The sequence below is a fragment of the Gorilla gorilla genome, chromosome 9, assembly GCF_029281585.2.
Source record: "Gorilla gorilla gorilla isolate KB3781 chromosome 9, NHGRI_mGorGor1-v2.1_pri, whole genome shotgun sequence".
In the NCBI taxonomy this organism is placed as follows: Eukaryota; Metazoa; Chordata; class Mammalia; order Primates; family Hominidae; genus Gorilla; species Gorilla gorilla.
Genome location: NC_073233.2, coordinates 68,497,073 through 68,520,426, shown reverse-complemented (window position 1 = coordinate 68,520,426; position 23,354 = coordinate 68,497,073). Strand labels below are relative to the sequence as shown.

General features: G+C 45.8%; 1 protein-coding gene across 1 annotated transcript; it reads right to left on the bottom strand.

Annotated features, from left to right (window-relative positions):
• Positions 1–1,948: 1,948 nt before the first annotated feature.
• MS4A18 (membrane spanning 4-domains A18) lies at positions 1,949–22,509 on the bottom strand. The gene is made up of 7 exons (XM_031016409.3): positions 22,435–22,509; positions 17,461–17,943; positions 13,584–13,697; positions 10,205–10,261; positions 8,265–8,360; positions 6,144–6,257; positions 1,949–3,326 (listed from the first exon to the last, which is right to left on the bottom strand). The coding sequence occupies exons 2-7, from the start codon at positions 17,929–17,931 to the stop codon at positions 2,982–2,984; spliced, it is 1,197 nt and encodes a 398-aa protein (XP_030872269.1). The 5' UTR covers positions 17,932–17,943; positions 22,435–22,509; the 3' UTR covers positions 1,949–2,981.
• Positions 22,510–23,354: the final 845 nt, after the last annotated feature.

The following is a 23,354-nucleotide window of genomic DNA, read 5'->3' as shown; positions in this document are numbered from 1 at the left end:
CAAGGTCAGCAGGGCCACCTAGCTGACCCTCAGCTGAACACAAGCACATGGATGAGTCCTGCCAAGCCCAGATCAGATCAGGAAGGCTGCCCAGCCAACCAACAGACTCGTGAGCAAAAATAAATGCTTCTTGTGGGAAGCCTCTGAGGTTTTACAGAAATTTTGTGGCAATAGCTAAGTGCAACAGTCCGTTTCTTTATGGTGGCCTGATCATTGCTCATATCAGCAACCTGTAGGCCAGACCAAGCAAGGTATGCTGAAATTTAAGAACTAGGAACAGCAGGAAAAAATGGAAATGTCCAGACTCTAAGCCCAGCACTAAGCCCTACCCTCTGATTGCCCAGTGCTGTGCTATCCCAGCTGATGACCTATTTACCTTCCCTGGTGCTGCTATAGGCTGAGTGATTCTTTCCTTGCTTTTGCTTTTGGGAATGCTCGATTCTTTCCTGTTATTTACAAGTTTTTAGAATAATAGGTGTGCCCTAGCAATCTCCAAAGATGATCACAGATTTTTTTTTCCTAACATGATGAGCCATGTGTTTCAATCCATTGCAGGTGTTGCTGCTATGATTATTATTGCAATTGCTCTTCTTCTTCTTCTTCTTCTCCTTCTCCTTCTCCTTCTTCTTCTTCTTCCTCCTCCTCCTCCTCCTCCTCCTTTTCCTCTTCCTCTTCTTCTTCTTCTACAGAGTTTCACTCTTGTCACCCAGGCTGGAGTGTAATGGTGCTATCTCAGCTCACTGCAACCTCCACCTCCTGAGTTCAAGCAATTCTTCTGCCTCAGCCTCCCGAGTAGCTGGGATTACAGGCGTACACCACCACACCCAGCTAATTTTTGTATTATTAGTAGAGACGGGGTTTCACCATGTCGGCCAGGCTGGTTTCGAACTCCTGACCTCAGGTGATCCCCCCCCACCCCACCTCGGCCTCCCAAAGTGCTGGGATTACAAGCGTGAGCCACCGTGCCCAGCCATTGCTATTATTCTTGATGTTCTAATTCGTTCCTTTTTTGGCTATAATTTTGTCATTATGAGAATATTATATACGTGGAGTCATGCAGTATGCAATACTTTGAGATTGGGTTTTTCACTCATGTCTTTGAAATCCAAATTGTTGTGTGTATTGAAGGAAAACAGATTATGTCACCCCCAAATATGCCTCTTTGACGAAAAAGTATTTCAAGCTGAAGGCAATTAAGAAGAAGCAAATGCAGGAAAAGTTCCCTCTATCTTCTTCCTTTTCTGCCTAAAGGCAGGATGTAAATTCCCCTTTGCTGAAGAAGACTCTAAACTCTTATTAGCCCAGAAATGGCTCCAGAGGAAACTGTAAGCAAACCTTACTCCATTAGTTTCTTTCCATATATTTAACTTCCCACCGTTTCCTGCCTTTGGAAGCCTAAAACTGCTTTCCTTTGTCCTGTCATTTCTCTACAAATCCATTGTTCTTTGGGGAAGATGCTATGTAAGCAGATTCTAAGCCACTGCCCTGAGTTACTTCTCCCTGAGGTTTTTCCCAGGTGATGTGTGCTGTGTGGGCTAATTAAACTGCTTTTCTCTTGTGAACCTGTCTTTTTGTTAAAGAGCCTCAGCTGAAAACCTATTTTAGCTTGATTTAGAACTGGCTTAGAACTGGTTTTTCAACAGTGAACACACATCAGGGACCATGGAACAAAAATGCACCCTGCCCTTTGCCAGGTTAAAAGATACTGAGAGCCAAAGGAAAATTATTATGAATGAAAAAAAAAAGACATCAATAACAAACAAAAATGAAGATAGGTAGAGGTAAAGTTTTGCTTCCTCCACAGCCATCAATAGCTTGTTCCTTTTTACTGCTGAGAAGTATTCTGTTGTATGGATGTAGCACAGTTTGCTTTTCCATTATTTATCCAGTGAAGAACACTCAGGTTGTTTCCAGTTTTTGTTTATTACAAATAAAGCTGCTATTCGCATTTCGTGTGGAAGTAAGTTTTATTTTCTCTATGATAAATACCCAGGAGCAAGATTGCTGAGTCATATGGTAAGTGTATACTTTGCTTTATAATAATCAGCCAAGTTGTTTTCCAGAGTAGCAGTGCCATTTACATCCTAACAACATCTGAGACCTCCAGTTGCTCTGTTTTCACCAGCACTTGGTATTATCAGTATTTTTAATTTCAGCCATTCTAATAGGTGTGTAGTGTTATTTCATTGTACTTAATGGCTAATAACATTGAACATCTTTTCATACGCTTATTTGCAACCCTATATTCTCTTTGTTAGAGCCTCTGTTCAAGCCTTTTGTCCATTTTGTGATTAGATTTTTTTTATACTGTTGAGTTTAGAGAGTTCTTTATATATTGTGGAAACATGTCCTTTGTCAGATATATGATTTGCAAATATTTTCTTCCAGCCTGTGACTTTTTATCTTAGCAAGATCTTTCACAGAGCAACTGTTTTTAATTCTAAGTCCAACTTATTGATTTTTTTCCTTTTGTGAATTGTATTTTTGGTGTCTTGTTTAAAAACTCTTCACCTAACTCTAGGTCACAAAGATTTTCCTCCTCCTACACCTGGGAATACTGAACACACTCCACATTGCTCCCCCTCCTCTGTGGGGGAGAACCGTGTCAGAGTTAGAGCTGGGGACTGGGAAGAAGTTGGACCTACAAGAATTCCATGGCCGAGGCACCGATTTAGAACCGGTTTTTCAACAGTGAGCATACATCAGGAACCATGGAACCAAAATGCACCCTGCACTTTGCCAAGGTTAAAAGATACTGAGAGCCAAAGGAAAATTATTTATGAATGAAAAAAAAGACATCAATAACAAACACAAATGAAGCTTAGGAGTGAAGAGGAGAGGAAATGCTTGTTCATTTCAGTCTGGCAACAAGGCTAGGGTCATGGTCATGGAAGTTTCAGGGAGAAGGAAAGACACTGCTACAGTGTATCCCCTTGTCATTGAGACAGGCATCCCATGTCATCTATCTCTGTGCAAATCAGCTATTTCTTGGTACGAGGGTTCGGGGGTACATTGCTGGTGTGGATAGCATTGACACAACTGGTGGTAGCTTTGGCAGGGGCAGTGGTAGTGTTAACGGGGCCAGTTGTCACATTGACAGGGCCAATGTTAGCATTGACAGGACCCGTGGTAACATTGACAGGGCTGGTGGTGGTGTTGACAGGGCTGGTGGTGGTGTTGACAGGGTGAATGGTAGTATTGACAGGACCATTGGTGGCACTGACAGGGCTGGTGGTAGCATTGACAGGACCAGTGGTAGCATTGACAGGGCTGGTGGTGGTATTGGCTGGGTTGAAACTGAATACGGTTGGAATCACTGCCACATTCTGAAAGACAAAGGACATGTGGTCGTCATCTTCCTCTGTAGTAAACAACAACAATAGCCATAAATTTTTTCTTCCTCCTGTTTCCATACCCTTAGGTAGACCCTCTCTCCCTGATGCTGGGCTTGGTCATGTCACTTTCTTTGGCCAAGGGGGCAACAGTAAATGTGATCTGTACAGTGTCTGCCCATTGGAGCTTGCTTTCTCTTATTGCTCTTTGGAACACTGAACATAAAGACTGGCCTGCCTGCTGGATAATGCAAGACAAGTGGCCCAGTTGTCCCTGTTGATTGCCAGCTTGCAAAGAGCCAGACACCCATGTGGGACTGCCCAATATTATCCAGCCACCAGGCAACTCACCAACTGACTGCAGACTCATGGCAAGCCCAGCAGAGGTCAGAAGAACTGCCCAGCAGACCCAGGGAATCAGGAGCTAAATAAGTGGTTGTTGAGTAAGCTATTAAGTTTTGGGGTTGTTTGATATGGGGCAAAAGCTAGTTGATGTAGAAATTGGTAGCTAGAAGTAAGATAACAATAATCCAACACATGCATTGGGTTTGGGACTAGGTGGCAGGTGGGGCTGGAGAAGCTGTGAGTAAGCCTCTAGCAAAGGCTGGAAAAGTGGTGATCTCACTGCTGAAGGAATCTGGAAAAGGGGAGAGGAAACTGCCACAGCAGACTGGAGAAATGATTTCCCATGTTATGTAGTGGTGGAGTGCTGTTGTACTTCAGAAGACAAAAATATGCATCTAATAACTTTTGGATTTGGCTAAGGAGATCATCAGGCAGAATAATGAAAATGTCATTTGGGTGCTTCTGGTTGCATATGGTAAAGTGCTGTGAGAAAGTGAGAGGATAAAGAAGGAATGATTTAGTTTGCAAGTGGTATTTAGAGGAAAAGAAGAGAGCCCAGGACTTAATGAGTTAGAAAACAAGATTGTCTCTAATTTCCAAGGTCCTCAATGGATAAATAACATTCAAAGTAAAACTAGGCCTAAGAACGAAGATCAGACAAGGATGTGTCTATACAGCCCTTTGTTAAGACCTTTGAAAGGCTTAATCAGTGCTTATTAGACCCTTTCAGCTAGACAGAAATGCTTCTAAGAATCTAAAGGTATTGGTCTCACAGAAGCCTAATCCCAAAATAGACACTGGTAGATTTAGAGCAAGAGTGTGTCTAGAACACAGTCTTAGGTGTGGCTCTTATCAGATGGTGAAAGCCATAATCTGATACATAAAACACCCTTGGAGTTTTTTTTTTTTTTTTTGAGACGGAGTCTCGCTCTGTCGCCCAGGCTGGAGTGCAGTGGCGCGATCTCGGCTCACTGCAAGCTCCGCCTCCCGGGTTCACGCCATTCTCCTGCCTCAGCCTCCCGTGTAGCTGGGACTACAGGCGCCCGCCACCACGCCCGGCTAATTTTTTGTATTTTTTAGTAGAGATGGGGTTTCACTGTGTTAGCCAGGATGGTCTCGATCTCCTGACCTCGTGTTCCGCCCGCCTCGGCCTCCCAAAGTGCTGGGATTACAGGCGTGAGCCACCGCGCCCGGCCACCCTTGGAGTTTTTAAGGGAATTGTATTAGTAACAGGATTACCAACTTGGACCAAATCTGACTGAAATTGCTCAAACTGCAAAAAGACCTTTGGGGCTCACTCTTAATATGGGAAGCAGATTGAGAAAGCAAAGTGGAAAATACAGGCCTTTTCTTATGAAAAAAGAAAACATGTTTCTGAGGGTAGAGCCAAGAGTCCAGAGGGTGGAGTCAAGGTCCTGGAAAACAATGGATTAGAAAGCTCCTCTCAGGAAGCAATAGAAATCAATGGCATGGGCAGAGTCTTCCAGAGAGTCAAATTGACTCCTAATTAAGAAACATTCTCTGCCCCCAGGGTAGGACAATACGTGCCTCATAGGATTTCAGAATTATTATGGAGCAGTGACAATCTTGTGCTTCTGTTCTTTCCTTTATTGAATGGGGAAATAACAGAATTCTATTTATCCTATTTTTCTCTCACTAAAGTATGTTGGATATATGGGGACAGAACTTGCTTTTAGTTCATGGTTTCTGGATCAAGAAGAGCAATACACCCAAATCCTCAGTCACATCTAGATCTGATTTGGATCCTAGACTTCAAGCCTGATGCCATGATTAGATGGGACATTTGGGCATCCAAAATATGGGTTGAGCATACTTTGCATCTTGGACAGCTGTGAGTAATTTGTGGCCAGAGGAAAGAGTGTTGTAGACTGCAATACTGGTTACAAATCCTTATATTCATTAACCTTTGCTGGGTGACTTTGTAGCTCCTCTTATCAAGAGGTAGAGCTGTTGCTCCACTCGTAGAATCTGGGTTCGGCCATGTGACTGACTGTGACCAGTGGGACATTAGCAAATGTGATGCAAGCAGGGACTTAAAGTGCTTGCCTGTGGGAGCTTGCTGTGTCTTGCTACTCTTGGAACCCAGCTCCCCATGAAGAAGCTCAGGTGAGCGTACTGGAGGATGAGATAACATGTGGAGCAGAGGTGAGCTATTTCACAAAGATCCCTGGAGACCAACCATCGCCAAGCTAAGATACAAGGGTGAGTTCATCTGAGGCCAACAGAAGAGCTACCCACTGATCATAGCCCAAGCTGATGATGCACAGAATAAAGAGCTAAATAACCGGAAGTCACTAAGTTCTGGGGTAGGTAGCTATGCAGCAAAACTTAACTGATATACTCTCTCTCAGGCCTCATTTCTCCAGATCTCTGGTTACCTCTTGCTATAGCCCACGCCCAATTCCAGAGCATGATCTGATTCCTGGAACAGAGTCCAATGCTTACCTCAAATTGTCTGCAGCAGGTAGCCTGGCACCCAAAATGTGAGACCACACAAGTGAGGATGAACTCCAGGAGGGCAAAGGGGAGAAGACCGCCAGAAACCGCCTTTGAATATGTCTGAAGGCAAAGAGAAATGGAAGGCATTTAGTCCTTCAGGTTGATGGCCTAGGTGACAGTCCACATTTGGAGTGCCACACACCTCACCTGGAAGGCCTGAGACCCTCTCTGCATGTGGCCCTTTGGAGCAGATGCTTGGGTCACCCATTTTATATGCCCTTGCCTTACCCTCTTAGTCACTGGCCTGACTTCCAACTGCCAGCACCTGCATTCCTTTGCCTCAGGGCTCTCTCTGGCCTCTGAAGCCTACTTTGCTGTTTGCACAGGCTCAAAGTTCCAGGAAATGAGTGCCTCTTGAGAACAGCCCTCTCTCCATGACTGTCAGGGTCTGGTGTATAAATACCCCAGCTCTCTTACCCCTTAGGTTGGTGTTTGCTTCCTCTCCCAGATAAACTACTTGTCTCAAGTTCTGCTCCTGGGAGGAACCCAAACTGAGACATTTCAACACGTGCACTGGCTAGGAAACCCGGTGGGGCCAGAGGATAGACACCAGCTAGGTCAGGGTCATTAGCTCTGTCTGGCTTCTGGCTTTCTCAGCCCTCTTCCAGTATCCCTGCCTCATACTGCCCTTGACAGGTTGGGATGGGACCTCAGAGCTTCAAGGGATTCTGTCAAGACAGAAACTAAGGCAGGATTGAAGGAGCCCCAGAGAGCTCAGTGTGCTCTGGGCCTGGTCCCTGCCCACAGTAGGGTGGAAGGGATCACTGAGCTCCTCTCATCCCTACACACTCTTTCTCTGGAGCAGAGGGTGGGGATCCCAGGGCTTGGAATGCCTGTTGGAATCCAGTGCCGTTGTGCTACACTGCACTAGTATGCTCCTTGATGACAGAGGTCCTGATTGCCAAATGACCACCTTTAGGATTTGTAGCTGTTGTGCTCTTGGTTCCGCATGACCGCAATCCACTCCCTTGTTGGGACATCCTGTTGTATCCTATTGGACTCCAGAGGCCAGCACCTTGCTGCCACATCCCCTAGATAGCAAGTTACACCCTGTGCATCAGGCTTCTTCCTGGGGCCTTCAGGGAGCTCTCCTCTTAGGGACTGCCCTCACCCCTGTAGACATGTCTGGTTTAAGACCCTGCGTCCTGCCAGCCTTCCCTTGCCCACTTGGTTAGTCCCAAGAGAGGATCAGATTGCAGCCAACTGTGGAGCTAGCTACTCTCGATCTTGTTCTTCAGGCCTCCTCAAGTACTGTGTCAGTGTTACTGATGTCTTTCCATGCTTGCTGCCTGACTTTCATTTGCATGGCTTCACTTGAGGGCTTCCTTTGGCCACAAGAAACTCCTTTGCCCATGAGCATGACAGACTGGAAGCACTAGGGAATTGATGCCCCTCAGGAGCAGTTTTTGATCAATGATTGAGGGGAGTTGGTGGATAAATACACCCTCACTCCAGGACAGGGTGTAGCTAAGGCACATATCATTCCCTGGCTACCAGGGCCCCAGCAGGTCCACCTCCAGGGGTCCTTGCCGGATAATACGTTTATAGTGCAGCTTCCTCTCCTTGTTTGTCTTACTTCTTCCCTCCTCTAGTGAGGTTTCCTAGAATAACCTCTGAAATACACGACTTGCACCTGAATCCTTCTCTTTGCATCTGCATCTGGAGGTCCCCGCACCAAAAGACCAGAACTAGCATCAGCACCTCCTGTTTGTGTGAAAGGCTATCCCTCAAGAGACCCCTAGGGGCAGGTGATCTTGTGAGTCTGAGTGTGGCAGCCGCCTAGGCCGCTTACCTGGTCACCTGCTACCTCCAAGTAGAGAATAGGATAGGTACGAGGAGAGGTCAAGTGGCTATACCTCTCTGAGTCTCAGTGTCCTCACTGTGAAATGGAGTTTATCATGGCCACCACAGAGGGCACAGGGTTTTGGTGACGGTTAAATAGCTTATGGATGTAGTGGTTGTCATACTAGGATGGAATTCTGGGGCAATTCCATTCTGCTCTGGAGGAAACCTCAGAAGCCCTCCTGGTCCTTTGGCAGCACGGGGCCCTGGCAGTCAGATGCTCACCGTCACATAGTAAAGGCTCAGATCTGTAATGATAATGAAGATCCCGGCAAAGGCGAAGAGTGCGCTGATGATGTTGAAGCTGATGCTGCTGTTCACCTGCAGGAGAGGAGGGAGAGGAGAGAGGGAGCCGAGTCTGAAGAGTCTGAAGCCTGGCTTGTGGGGACTCTTGGGAAGTTGGAGAAGAGAGAAGGCAGGGCAGAAAAGAGATGGCCAGGCAGGGTGGAGAAGCATTTATTTTAGCGATAAATCATTGCTTTTTTTTTTTAACTTTTATTTTAAGTTCATGGGTACAAGTCCAGGTTTGTTTCATGGGTAAACTTGTGGCATGGGGGTTTGTTGTAGAGATTATTTCATCACCCAGGTATTAAGCCTAGTACCTGTTTTACCTGATCCTTTCTTTCCTCCAAACCTCCACCCAAAATCATTCGTTAATCAATGTGCAGCATCCTTCTATGGCAGGGACTGGATTTGTTTGGGAAAATTTCTTGCGAAGCAGCAGAGAGTAGGCAATGAGATTCAGAAAGAGATAAGGCAAAGATGTAGAACTACTCTGCAGAAGAAGTGAGCAGAGATCCCAAGCTTGAATTGAGGGAAGGGAGTCGGGGAGACTTGGTCCCTGTGGTGGAAGGCTGGGGCCAGCATCCTGGCAGGATTGGCTGGGGAAGGTTTTCAGAACCGGAAGTTCTCCTATTCAGCTTTGAGGGGTCTGCTGCTCAGTGTTGAGAGGCTGAAGTCCTCTAATTATTCATTATCCATCCCCTACTCAAGCTGCTTCCCTTTAAGAGGGTTATGGGGATGAAGAGAGAAAGCTGAAAGAGAAAGGGACCGTGTTCTACATTTGGGCTGAGGCCAGGACAGCTGTAAGATGTATAAAGTAGAAACGGAAGTTGAGATTTCAATAGAAAGTCAGATGTCAGAGCAAGAGAGGACTAGGAGACCCCCACGAGTCAGCAGACACCTTAGGGAGAGCATTTGACTTCCCAGGGGATATGGAACTTCCCGGTCCTTTTGGGATATGAACAGGTGGTGTGAGCTTGGCTGATGCTGGGGTGTCTGGAGGACTCTGCTCTTCCTAAAGGGGGTGAAGCAAGGCAGACTGTGGGGCCACAGGAGTTTACCTTGTAGACTGGAGATTGGTAATTGGGAAACCCTCCGTTAGACACCCAGCCCCTAGCTGACCTACTGCTTTCCCATCAAAAGGCAGAAGAAAGACGACAAGCCATGCAGAGAAAGTGGAGAGGGAAGGAGGATCTGAGAAGGAAGGAGATGAGAGAAGGGTCATTGTGGAGCTCTAAATTTATCCCTAAGCTTCTTAGAGGCTGCAACAAAAATCAAAACATGACCAGATACTTTGCTGGATGCTGAGACAGAGAATAAATGCCCCAAAGGTGCAAGGGAATTCTGGGCCCTGTGCTCTTGGTTGGGACTTTAAATTGTTCAAGGCAGGTATTGCTCTCACTTTTCTAGGTCCACACAAAGAGGATCGTGGAAAATATCTTAAAGAGATGGCCGAGATGCACACACATTTTCGTTTGGCTCAGGCCTGGCTTTCTGCTTAATTCAGAGCGCCCATAAGGCACTGCATGTAAATACTCATGAGTTTCCCAAAGAGCTAAGTTTTTGAATAGTAAAATGCAATAGTTAAAAAAGAACAGCTTGGAATCAGAGGGCTCTGGGGTCAAATCCCAGCTCTGCCATGTACTCACTGTGTGATCTTAGGCAAGCCACCTGACCTCTCTGCTCCTCAATTTTCTCCTCTGAAAAATGGGGATAATACAGCTTCACAGAGTGATGGGGATTGACTGGAATAAGGTATGGAAATGCACTGTACCCAGGGCCAGGGCCAGGCCACACCACTACTGTGAGTCTCCTTTTTTCATGTTTGGTAGAGAGTCAAATTCTAACACTCAAGGATCATCAAAGACAGCACTGTGACTTACCACACAAGGACTGGGGTCCTTTGCAGCCCATACTGAGAGGGATCCAGATACAATATACTATGCAGACAAAAAAAAAAAAAAAAAAAAAGAATGACCAATTGTGCAGCATGTTAAAAAAGACAGCTGTCCACTCAGAGACGCATTTCTCAATCTTTATGTTCTATGCACCTTGTTTCACAAAATGTGCAAATCTGTTTATTTCCTCCCAACATTTTTACTATCCCAATGGTTAGGCACCAAATATACTAAATACCATGATACTCAAACTCCTGTGGGTCTAGGCTAACACCTTCCTTTCCCCTAAAAACCTGAATTTTGTCCCAGGATGCTGTAAATCTCATTATTATTATGTTTTGACTGATTCTCCTTGAGTCCACTGTCTGGACATATCATCACCAAAATGCATTAATTGCTCATTTGGCCTCCGCTGCCCTATCCTCAACTGTGATCTTGGAAAACCAGGGGCTGAGTAGTGTGGTGGGTGGAGCCTTGGGGCTGGGAGATAGGAGACCTGGGCTGTGGCCTCATCTGCTGTGGTCCTGGACCCAGCTAGAGGGTCCTCTTTAGCACTTGATGCTGCTGAGCAGGTGATGGAAACATGAACATTAGAAGCAGTAAGAGCTCTGTTCAGTTATGAGAGCCCTGAACTGAGGGGGCCTGGGCTCAGGACATTCCTCCAGCACTTTCTGGCTATGAGGATGTGGTGGTGTCATCCTCATAGCCAGAAAGTGCTAGAGGAAGATCTTGAGCTTCAGTCTCCTCATCTGGCAAATGGGCATACATAATGATTCCAGCCCTCTCTATCTGCAAGTAGGTCATGTAGTTCGAGTGAGAGAACAAGGATGGGATTATTGATGGGGGAGAATAGGGGCACTCAGGGGTTTTGCTAGCTCTCTTGAAGCTGCCCCTCAAAGGAACTCACTTCTTGCCAAACAAAATGGCCAGTGGGGGAAAAGAGCCAGCTGCATGCAGATACAGGATTATTCCATGTATATGTGTTTGTAAACAAGCAAAGCCAAGCCACTCGTTGCTTAGGCATATAGGTAAATATGATCAGACCATAAAGAAAAGTAAGGGAGGCTGGACGTGCTAGCTCACGCCTGTAATCCCAGCACTTTGGGAGGCCGAGGTGGGTGGATTATGAGACCAGGAGTTTGAGACCAGCCTGGCTAACATGGTGAAACCCTGTCTCTACTGAAAATACAAAAATTAGCTGGGAGTGGTGGTGCACGCCTGTAATCCCAGTTACTCAGGAGGCTGAGGCAGGACAATCGCTTGAACCTAGGAGGCAGAGGTTGCAGTGAGCCAAGATTGTGCCACTGTGTCTCAGCCTGGGTGACAGAGTGACTCCGTCTCAAAAGAAAAAAAAAAAGCAAGGGAATGAAAAACATTAAATTGGCCGGCCGCCGTGGCTCACGCTTGTAATCCCAGCACTTTGGGAGGCCGAGGCAGGTGGATCACAAGGTCAGGAGATTGAGACCACGGTGAAACCCTGTCTCTACTAAAAATACAAAAAAAAAAAAAAAAAAAATTAGCTGGGCACGGTGGCAGGCGCCTGTAGTCCCAGCTACTCTGGAGGCTGAGGCAGGAGAATGGCGTGAACCCGGGAGGCGGAGCTTGCAGTGAGCCGAGATGGCGCCACTGCACTCCAGCCTGGGCGACAGAGCGAGACTCCGTCTCAAAAAAAAAAAAAAAAAGAAAAACATTAAATTGAAAATAGTGGTTACCTCTCGGGGCATAGAGGGGATACTTATAGGGATTTAAAAATTTAAAAACCACGGGTGATGCTTTGTTTTTTAAGTTAGGTGGTGGACACGTAGGTGTTCATTTTTTAAAACTTTAATTTAATTTATTATTTTTAATCGTGGTAAAATACACACAACTTAAAACATACCATTCGAACCCCTTCAAGTGTTTGGTTTACTAGCACCAAGAAAATTCATATTGTTAGGCTGGGTGGGATGGCTCATGCCTGTAATCCCAGCGCTTTAGGAAGCCAAGGTGGGCAGATCACCTGAGGTCAGGAGTTCGAGACCAGGCTGGCCAACATGGCGAAACCCCGTCTCTACTAAAAATACAAAAAATTAGCCGGGCATGGTGGCACATGCCTGTAATCCCAGCTACTCGGGAGGCCGACACGGGAGAATTTCTTGAACCCAGGAGGCAGAGGTTACAGTGAGCTGAGATGGCACTACTGCACTCCAGCCTGGGCAACAGAGCGAGACTCCACCTCAAAAAAAAAAAAAAAAGAAAAGAAAAGAAAATTCATATTGTTGTGCAACCAGCCACCCCAAGATCTCCTTTTATCATCCCAAATTGAAACTCAGTCCCCATAAAACACTAACTCCCCATTACCCTCTTACCCCAGCCCCTGGCAATCACCATGCTGCTTTTTCTATCTTTATGAATTTGACTACCCTAGGGACCTCATCTAAGTGGAATTGTACATGTGGGTGTTCACTTTATTAATATTATTTAAGCTCTGCAAGATGAAATATACTGAATGGCCTGCTGGTAAATGATTAACATCTGCCTTATGAGGTGGCAGCACTGCAGGGAAGGGCCCTGATTTGGAGCACGTGTTGATTTCCATGTCGTATGTATACCCAACATGGCCAACTTCCTGCTACCAAATGGTTTGACAATCATTTTACATAATTCCTGGAAATTTTGCAGTCGGCTCCCATAACTGGTATGGTAAGTAGATGCTGTCTATAGCACACAACTTTACGTACTCTGAGTTACATATGAGATATTTCTTTTTTTTTCTTTGAGACAGGCTCTCACTCTGTTACCCAGGCTGGAGTGCAGTGGTGCGATCATGGCTCACTGAAGCCTCCGCCTCCTGGGCTCAGGCGATCCTTCCATCTCAGCATCCCAAGTAGCTGGGACTACAAGTGCACACCACCACACCCAGCTAATTTTTTGTATTTTTGTAGAGATGGCGGGCGGGGGAGGTCTTGCCATGTTGCCCAGGCTGGTCTCAAACTCCTGACCCCAAGTGATTCACCTACCTCGGCCTCCCAAAGTGCTGGGATTACCTGCGTGAGCCACCCTGCCTGGCCTTATCAGATAAATATCTCATAAAAGAGAACCCAGAGAGGGTGGAAGAGGTAAAGAACATGATAATGAGCGTTTGTACCCAATAGTTCCCTAGAGGCTGGGTGGGGGGTATGGGAGATGGGGAGGGTGGTGGTGGGAGGGAGTGTTGCTGGGGCAGGGAGTTGATACAACCCTTTGCTGTATCTGCAAGTTGGAGGCTGGCTCTAGTCTACAGAGTCATATTACTGGGAATGGGATTCCATGCTCCTTCTTCCTCCACTTCCTTCTTGTCCCAGTCTGGTGACCCAGGAAGGAGACCATATGGCCTTGTACTCACGGATAATCCTCCCCAGAGCGGGTACCCTGACAACCAGGTCACAGAAGGATAGTAATACAGCACAGGGTTAATTGCAGAGAAAATGTGCGTCAGGCCGATGAGGATCTGGATGGCCTGCAGGGAGAACAAGTCACTGTGAGAGAGCAGAACTGGGGGCCCGTGGGCTGTGGAGCTGTGCTTTGCACCCTGGCTGTGCCCCAGAATCACCCCAGGTGTGATTGGTGTTGGGGGCTCATCCCAGACCAAATGGATACAAATCTCTGAGGGTAGGGTCCATGCCTGGGTGTTTTTTTAAAAACTTCACAGGTGATGCGAATTTGCACTCAGGCTGAGAATCACAGGCATAAAGGAAAGGTAAGACAGCCTATAACAGAGCAAGAAATGTGTTCCCTTTAGACTGAGCCCACAAGTGTGCAGAGACACGGGCCGAGCCCGGGTTGTGGCTGAAAACCACCTGGCTCCTGTCCTGGCTGCAGCACTGGCCGGCTGTGTGGTCTCCAGCAAATATCCTCTCTGCCTCAGGGTTTCCTTATTTGCAGGGAAACCAAAAATGTCAAATCCTAGAAAACGTAGCATTCCTACACGTGATGTTAACATCGTTCTCAGTTGTTGGCCGAAATTCATGTGATGAATCTGATTTTTCCAAAATAGATGATTCTGATGATTCAGACCATTCGATGTTAGTTCTGTTTAGAAATAACTCAAAGAAAGGTCTTTATATTTTATTTTCACTCTGAAAATCAGCCAGATTTGCTTCAGCCTCAAGAGCATGTTTAAGAGGCTACACATTTGCAAGATGGGGGTAACAGTATCCAGCTTGCAGGGCTGTGGTAGAGATTAAAAGTGCCTATGAAACTTGTAGCCCAGTTCCTAGCATGCAGTAGGTGTATCTTTTTTTTTTTTTTTTTTGTCTTTTTTTTTTTTTTTTTGAGATGGAGTCTTGCCCTGTCGCCCAGGCTGGAGTGCAATGGCGTGATCTTGGCTCACTGCAAGCTGTGCCTCCCAGGTTCACGCGATTCTCCTGCCTCAGCCTCCCGAGTAGCTGGGAATACATGTGTCCGCCACCCAGCCAGGCTAATTTTTTTTTTTTGTATTTTTAGTAGAGATGGGGTTTACCATGTTAGCCAGGATGGTCTCGATCTCCTGACCTCGTGATCTGCCCGCCTCGGCCTCTCAAAGTGCTGGGATTACAGGGGTGAGCCACCACGCCAGGCCTGAATGCAGTAAGTATTTCAATGCCCTCTGCTGACTCCATTCGTCTTCCCAGTACCGATATTCTCTTTATGGCCTCCTCTATGACGTCCCCACAGTTCCCCTTGGCAACGTACACAAGGGGAGATCCTCTGTCCCCTGCAAGTCCTGTGTTTTTCCCCTTCCTCCCTGCTTTTCCTCCACTGTTGCCACTGTCTGAAATCTGCTTGCTTTACTCTCCTCCTACTGAAATCCTATCCTTCCCTTAAGGACCAGAGAGATTCTTTTCCTGAGCCCCCATCCAGGATGAATCCCCTCTCATTTGGGGCTCCTACAGCATTTACCACTGGCTTCTCTGGGCCTCAGTTTCCTCAGGGATCAAATGACTAGCCTAGGGCAGCTGCTTTCTGTCTTCCTGGTCCATGAGTCTATGAGTTGGTGACAGACCTGGGTTTCATATGAACATCCCTTCCTAAGGCGACATGCTTGACTCTGTCTACAGGCCCACTTTATCAGTATATTAATGAACCCCGTTCCCATTTAGAAAAAAAATAGTGCCGCTCGCTGCCAGCACTCATTTAATTTTACATAAACACACTCTTGAGGCTGAAGCAAATCTGGCTGATTTTCATTGTGAAAATAAATGATAAAAACGGTTTTTCGAGTGATTTCTAAACAGAACTAACATAGAATTGTTTACTTCGGAAACACTGGATTCATCAAATGAATCTTCGGCCAACAACTGTTTGAGAACAAAGTTAACACCATGCTTAGAAATGCTACGTTTTCTAGGATTTGACATTTTAAGTAATCGAGAATTACTGTATTTTGTAAATGGGAATACTACTACTAAAAACAGAATGCTATAAATAGAATGATGTCTCTTGCTTCCAAGGTCAATACGCTAGAGCAAGGCGAAAGTTATAATAAAAGGGAGATATTGGCAAAGTTATCTCGGGCTAAATACTGCAGCTGCAAGTGCTGCTGGTGAATATTCTTGGGGCAATCAGGAAAAGGGCTAAGAGGCACTCATAGTTTCCTTCCCAAAACAAAATTGTAACTAATTAAAGATAGTCCGCAGTTTTGGCTTTTTGGCTTTTCATTTTGTTTGGCCAGGTTCCCCAGATATTTGCTCTGACTTAATTCTGTTTTGACAAATTTTGAAATCCTTCCAAATTATCTTAGAATAATTGCGAGCCAAAGTTAACAAACCTTTACCCAGTATTAATTAATAATAATGATAGTCATTGTAATACAAGATGATAATTACTACGCAATATCATAGACCAGCTTTACCTTTTGGAGGATTTCCGCACACATTTATAATCTCACTCGATGCTTGTGACTAGGATTTCCCTCTTTTTTTTTTTTTTTTTTAAAGACTGAGTCTAGCTCTGTAGCCCAGGCTGGAGTGCAGTGGCGCTATCTTGGCTCACTGCAAGCTCTGCCTCCCGGGTTCACGCCATTCTCCTGCCTCAGCCTCTGGAGTATCTGGGACTACGGGCACCCACCACCACACCTGGCTAATTTTTTGTATTTTTAGTAGAGACAGGGTTTCACCGTGTTAGCCAGGATGGTCTCGATCTCCTGACCTTGTGATCTGCCTGCCTTGGCCTCCCAAAGTGCTGGGATTACAGGCGTGAGCCACCGTGCCCGACCTGACCAGGATTTCTATTCCTGATTGCTGTTTTATAGAATTTAGTTCAGGATTTGATTTTGATTTGTTTGGGAGGCAAACAATGCCTTGTTCCTGGCACAATCTACTTGTCTACCCAGGATTAAATAAGGAGGAATGGGTCCCCTTCCTGCCCCTGTCCTTGTCTTCCTGCTTCCAGGAGGCAGTTTGTAACTTCTCAAAGAAGCCAGAAAATTTGCACTTTGGGCAGCCACAACAACTTAAGCATGTCTCATGGCAATTGCCAGAAGGTAATTGTAATTACGACAGCTGCCATGAACAAAGACCCTCCTTCATCTTCATGGATGACGTCTTGGTTATCTCTGAGTCTCCAGCTCCTTGCAGGGCACCTGCCGTGTTGAATGGATGAGTGCATAGAGTATTGGCATCTGTGACATGCCAGTCTCCATACTAAGAGTTGGCCAGGCATCCAGATCCAGCCAGGCATCCGGCTTCTGCCTCAAAAACAGAATTGAATTGAGCTTTGCAAGGTGCTAAATGAAACTGGAGGAGGCAGGAAAGAGGCAGAGGCCCCCTTGATTGAAGAGGACATCACAAAACCCTGGAGCCGGAAGGAATTTAAGAAAGCTGAATCTTCTTATTCTAAAGATGAGGAAATGGAGGCTCAGAGCGAGGAAGAGATATCTGCAAGGCCACTCAGCAAATCTAGCTGGCCTGAGACCTGGATTGCCTGATTCCCTGCTCAGTGGTCTTTTTAGTGGAACTATTGCTGACCCATGCCCCTGATAGATAGCTGGGTAAGGTGGGGAAGTTCACTGATTATTCAAACCATTATCCCCCAAACCATGGGTCTCCTTGGGGAGTGGAAGGAAGACAAGGGAGAGGGGCCAGCATCTGGGTGATTGTACTGGGTCCAGCCTCCAGAAACTGCCCCCCACACCCACTCCATCTCCCCTTTACCCTCTCAACACATTCCCTTCCTCATCCCAGAGCACTAGACGAGGGCTTATGAAGTGACCCAAATCGGAGAGAAGGAGAAATCACACTCACCCCTAATGTTCTGACCTCCTCATTTATGAATTTCTTGGGATTAAATGAAGTAAATGATGCAAATGACGTGTTCCACTGGGATGAGTTTGAGGTGTGTGTCAGCCCAGGGTTAGCATTCAGAGGATTCTGAAGGTCTCCAGGCCGTGTCTGGAGATTAGTCATTCCTTGTGTGTATTGGATTACTCCAGGCACCATCTGCAAACTGGCTGTTCCCACTGGATACTGTCGCTGATACCCAATGGGTTGACTCTGTACACCTGCCGCTGAGTTCTGGTTCACCACGAGTAGATTCTGTAAGTTTGCTCTTCCTGTATCACACTGGATTACTTTTGGTGAGATTGGGTAAGTGGTCACCTCTGAAGGCTGCAGATGACTTCCAGAGGCCACGGGGTAGCTGGGCTGGATGACGTGAACATTATCTGGGGCAATAATGCCAGGTACACTGTTGGCTCCAATCACCTGTTCGGTCATGGTGTACAACTGCTGCAAAACACATAAGAAGGTGCATTTCCCTCTTCTGACAAAATGAATAATGCATCTTATCTCATTCTTATCTTTAGTTTCATCTTCATTAAAATAAGAATCACCTAGCATAGTACCAGACAAAATAAACTTCTTGCCTTTCTTGGCAAGAACACACTGTTTTCCTTTTACGGGTTTGGATTTGCAAGACTAGGGTTTCCCGAGGCTACTTAGCTTCTTGTAGACCTTTTGTTCACAGTCTGGATGGTGGCTTTGCTTAGCCCCCTGCAGTTGGCATTTTAATCTGCATGCCTTGAGTTTGTTGAGTGGGCACAGGCTACCTCCCCATCTTGCCCCCTGCCCTGGCAAAGCTGATTGATCTGGGGGTGAACAACTGACCCCAAATGCTCTGGTAACTTCTTTCTCCTGGGAATTTGGAACTGGGCCCAAGGACTACTGTGGGATGGGAGGCTAGGCAGAGTTGGAGGGGTCACATGTATGTTGTGTGCAGGGGGAGCAGAGAACACCAGTTAGCAGAGTGAAGAGAGTAAAGCTGAGAAGCATTGGGGGAGGGAGAGATAAAAGAAGAGGAGAGAAGGAGAGAGAGAGGGAAAGGAGAAGGGGGAAGGAGAGAAAGAGAGAGCGAGAGGGAAGGAGAAAGAAGACACATAGACACAGACAGACAGACAGACACACACACAGAGAAAGAGGGAAGGAGGGAGGAAGACACAGACATAGACAGACAGACACACACTCACACACAGAGAGAGGAAGGAGGGAGGAAGACAGATACACAGACACACACACACACACAGACAGAGAGAGGGAAGGAGGGAGGAAGACAGATAACACAGACATAGACACAGACACACAGACACACACACACAGATACACACGCACACACACACACACACATACATACACACATACACACAGATACTACCTTGGTCCTTGATGTCCTTTTGACTCTCGGTTCTAGGTTCTCATTTGCCCCAGCTGTACTTCTGTCCTTGAAGTCTATAACTAGTTAACTCATTTATGGGTTTAATTTAATTAATGCATTTTGTGTATGATTTTTCAACATTAATTGGTTTCAGAGCAAAAAAACAGACTGTCTTTCCCAGGCTTCTTGGGTGCCCTTGACATCCCAGGAGGAACCATGGACCAAGTGGCCTGGGAATGATCATCCCTTTCAATCTCTTCATGGATCTTGTCCATGTTGGTGTTGGGATTGCGACCATGTAGAAATTTTGTTGCATTTTCCTTGTGTTTAAACCATTATGGTCCAGGGTCCTAGAGATTATGACAGTGACCAAACCCTTAATAGCCTGCAGTTTCTACTGAATCTTGAGCATTAGAAAAAGTTGAGAAGGGAATCACTTGGGGGGAGACCTGGGATATTGTCCCGATTTGATGAGGACTGATAAGCTGGACTTAGAGAATTGCTTAATTTTTTGATGCTGGTGAGCAAGTGTGCAATGGGAGGAGGTAGGCATGTAGCCCTCAGAACATTAAAGATATTATTAGATGCAAAGATATATCATTCAGATGAGAGATAATGTTACTAGTGTACTTTACTTGTTAATTGTTGTGGCTGGTGGGCTTATCCCTTTACTTAAATTATACAGTCCTTACTAGCAAGACTCCAAATCCTATGGCACAAAATAATGTGTGCAGGACCCCAGAAGTATGTTCTCAGGAGGCTTTCTGTCCTCACTAAATCACAAGTATAAATTGATCCCCCTGTCCCAGCTGCATCCTGAGTGAGAGAAACACTCCAAATTGTCAATGGTCATCTTGAGTTTGGTGCTAGCTGATGAATTGGCATTATTTAATATTAATCACCTATAAAGTAAACTCGAAAGCAAGACAGTATCAGGGTTAAGAGCTCAGACAGCCCTAAGTCCACTTCTCAGTTCCTTCATTTATTAGTTGTACAACCTTGAGCAAGTTGCATACGCTGTCAGTTTCTTATCTATAAAAGGTGCATGATAGTGGCACCTTCTCCAAAGGGTGTTTTGAAGATTGAGAAAACTGCCAGCATAGAACCTGGCACAGAGGGAAGAGTTAACATTTGTTCTTTGTTGAAAGGTAGAGACCACCCATAAGAGAAGGGCCATTGTTTAGCAAAGTCTTGGAACCAACCCAAATGCCCCTCAACAATAGACTGGATAAAGAAAACGTGGCACATATACACCATGGAATACTATGCAGCCATAAAAAAGAATGAGTTCATGTCCTTTGCAGGGACGTGGATGAAGCTGGAAACCATCATTCTCAGCAAACTAACACAGGAACAGAAAACCAAACATAAGTGGGAGTTAAACAATGAGAACACATGGACACAGGTTGGGGAACATTACACACTAGGGCCTGTCGGAGGGTGGGGGGGCAAGGGGAGGGAGAGCATTAGGACAAATACCTAATGCATGTGGGGCTCAAAACCTAGATGACGGGTTGATAGATGCAGCAAACCACCATAGCACATGTATACCTGTGTAACAAACCTGCACGTTCTGCACATGTATCCCAGAACTTAGAGTAAAAATAAAATAAAATAAAATAAAATAAAATAAAATAAAATAAAAGTGTTACCCCAATCTTAAAAAAGAGAGGGGCCATTGTTGTGAATATTTTTCCTAATTGACCCCAAACTATTAGATTTAGTATTAATAGCAGAGGATCTCAAAGTACGGTCTCTGGACTAGCAGTATCAGTATCACCGGGAACTTGTCGGAAAGTCAAATTCTTGGTCCCCTCCCCAGAGCTACTAGAAAGTCCAGGGGCAAGGATCAGCCACCTGTGTTTCAACACACCCTCCAAGTGAATCTCATGCTGCTGAAGTTTGAGAACCACTTCCATGCAGAAATGCCCTACACTTCTCCTTTGTGGTTTCACTTCTTTTTCCTTGGATCCCAACAGTTCAAAATATTGGTTATATAAAGCTTCAGAAAATTCCTAGCTTTTTCCTTATTTTAAAATCTAGCTGGTCTCTGAGGCCCCTTTCCATGCTACTCTTCCATAGGAAAAACAACTGTCACTGGTCTGTCACCTGATGGCTAAGGCACTCACCCCTGTCTTCTCACTCATTTTGATCTGACCCGCCTCTTTGCAAAGTAGGGAGACCAAGGCTCTGAAAGTGGAGTAACTTGTCTACAATTATGCAACCCACAGGAATAGATCTGAGACTCAAATTAATTTTTTTCTGACTGCTATTTGCATTTCACTATGTTTTCAGTTCCCAGAAGAAATGTTTTACCAGTGACATATGGATGGTGGAATGTTCAGCTGCATGAATGGAGGCTGTGCAGGCAGTGTGAGCCACTTCTGCCTTAGACCTTGACATTCCTTGCTTTCTTGAAGAATAACAGATTTCCCAGGAGGGTGGTTAAGAATAACGACTACAGCATCCTTGGATGTTGATGCCTCATAACCCTGTAGATATAAGGCAGTTCCCCCAGCAATATATTATTGTTATGACCATTTTTCGGACAAACTCTCTGAGGCTCAGAGAGGTTAAGTACCTTGACCATAGTCACACAGCTAGGAAATGCTGAAGTTGAGATTTGAAATACAAGAATTGAAAGTCTGCCTGCCTTCAATTTTCATAATGAATACTGTGCTAAATGTTATACTCTGCTTCATGATATTAAAAAATTAATCATTTCTCTCTTCCTTTTCTTCAGAGGACTCCTTCTTTGATGTGTGAACAACAATACAGCTGTAGACCTGACAATTGGCACAAACAGTTGGGCCCTATAAGGGATGTTCCTGGGACCCCTGAGATTCTACCTCCTGTCAGGAAAATGTCAGGAACAAAAAGAGTGGTTCCGCCTGTAATCCCAGCACTTTGGGAGGCCGAGGTGGGCAGATCACGAGGTCAGGAGATCGAGACCATCCTGGTTAACACGGTGAAACCCTGTCTCTACTAAAAAATACAAAAAATTAGCCGGGCGTGGTGGCCGGTGCCTGTAGTCCCAGCTACTCAGGAGGCTGAGGCAGGAGAATGGCCTGAAACCGGGAGGCGGAACTTGCAGTGAGCCGAGATCGCGCCACTGCACTCCAGCCTGGGCGACAGAGCGAGACTCCATCTCAAAAAGAAGAAGAAGAAGAAAAAAGAGTGGTTCCATCAGAAGCCATTCCACCAGTTCTAGATTGAGGTCCTAAGTAGACCTGATCACAGTGCGCCTACAGCTGGGCTTAGGGAGCAAGGCAGACAGAAAATGCCTAGCAGAGTCTCCAGCCTTCTATCTTAAGATTGCTGTGTCCATGCAGAGACAGGAGCTCAATTTGAGAACCTGTTGTGACTCTTCAGTTACTTCCCAGCCTCCCAGCACCTCCAAGGATGGGTGGCTGCACGCCTGTCTTGCTGGAGAGCACTACTCTATGTCTGAACCCCTGATTCCTTGTGGTTCTCAAGAGACACTTCCGAGGGACTGCCTAGGTCCACGTCTCTGCTGGTGCTATCCAGGCTCTGTCAGAGTCTTGCGGAAGAATTCACAGAAGTCTTACCTTGTGCTCCTGGGAAGTCTTTGGATGCTCTTTCTTCAGGCTCTGTGGGTTTCTGTAGCCTGATCTAGAAATTCTGGTGCTAGCTGATGGATTGGCACTATTTAATGTTAATCATCTAGAAAATAAACTCAAATTAGGTTTCTCTTTCAAGCTCCAAAGTCCTCTTTGCAGTTTCATTTGGAGTCAATACGTCTATTCTCTGGCATCCACGCTGAGTTTATTTGCCCCTCAGAGTATTTATGGCCTTGGCTAAAGTAGGATTCCATGGGATCTCCTTCCAAAGTTTCTCTTTGAGAAAGTGAGAAATCCAGAAGTGGGTCATTAAGATTTTGTGAGCCAATAGATTTCCCTTATAAGCAATTAGTGAGCATTTATTGAGTGTCTGGTGTGTGCTAGGTGGTATGCTAAGATACGAGGTGCTCTAGAATTTGCAAGGAGTTGACGAGACAGAATACAACCACTGTTGGGATAATTCTAGTGCAAGTATGGATAGGAACAAACATTCAGTCAGACCATCAGGGATGACGTGGCTGGGAGATGCGTCAAAGGGATGGGCTGGTCCTAGGAGGTTTGTCGAGTGGCTGGACATGGAATTGGACATCTAACTCAAGTTGGACATTGAAAGAAAGATTGGATCAAAGCTGCACTGAACGCACAGTGTATTCCAGAAAAGTGTGAACCAGAGGTGTGGGAGCATGTCCAGATTCACCCCATCCTCCAACACTCATCCTGAAGCCTCTTCCTCCACAAAGCCTTCCCTGAAATTTCCAGGGAAGTTTCCAAACTAAATCTCTTTGGGATCCACATGCCCCAAATGTGAGCTGCCTGTGATGTTTGTGTGTGTGTGTGTGTCTCCAATTTTTCCAGCCTTATAGAATCACCCTTTCCTTTAGTTTACATGAACTGGCTAAAGCCGCCAT

What these genes read in the sequence shown, in the direction of transcription:
- MS4A18 (XM_031016409.3), bottom strand. Translation starts at nt 17,931, where the DNA reads ATGACCGAACAGGTGATTGGAGCCAACAGTGTACCTGGCATTATTGCC. An exon ending in AGGAGGTCAGAACATTAGGG is followed by an intron (nt 13,698 to 17,460) that starts GTGAGTGTGATT and finishes TTCTCCCTGCAG; the next exon opens with GCCATCCAGATCCTCATCGG. An exon ending in TGAGCCTTTACTATGTGACG is followed by an intron (nt 6,258 to 8,264) that starts GTGAGCATCTGA and finishes CTTTGCCTTCAG; the next exon opens with ACATATTCAAAGGCGGTTTC.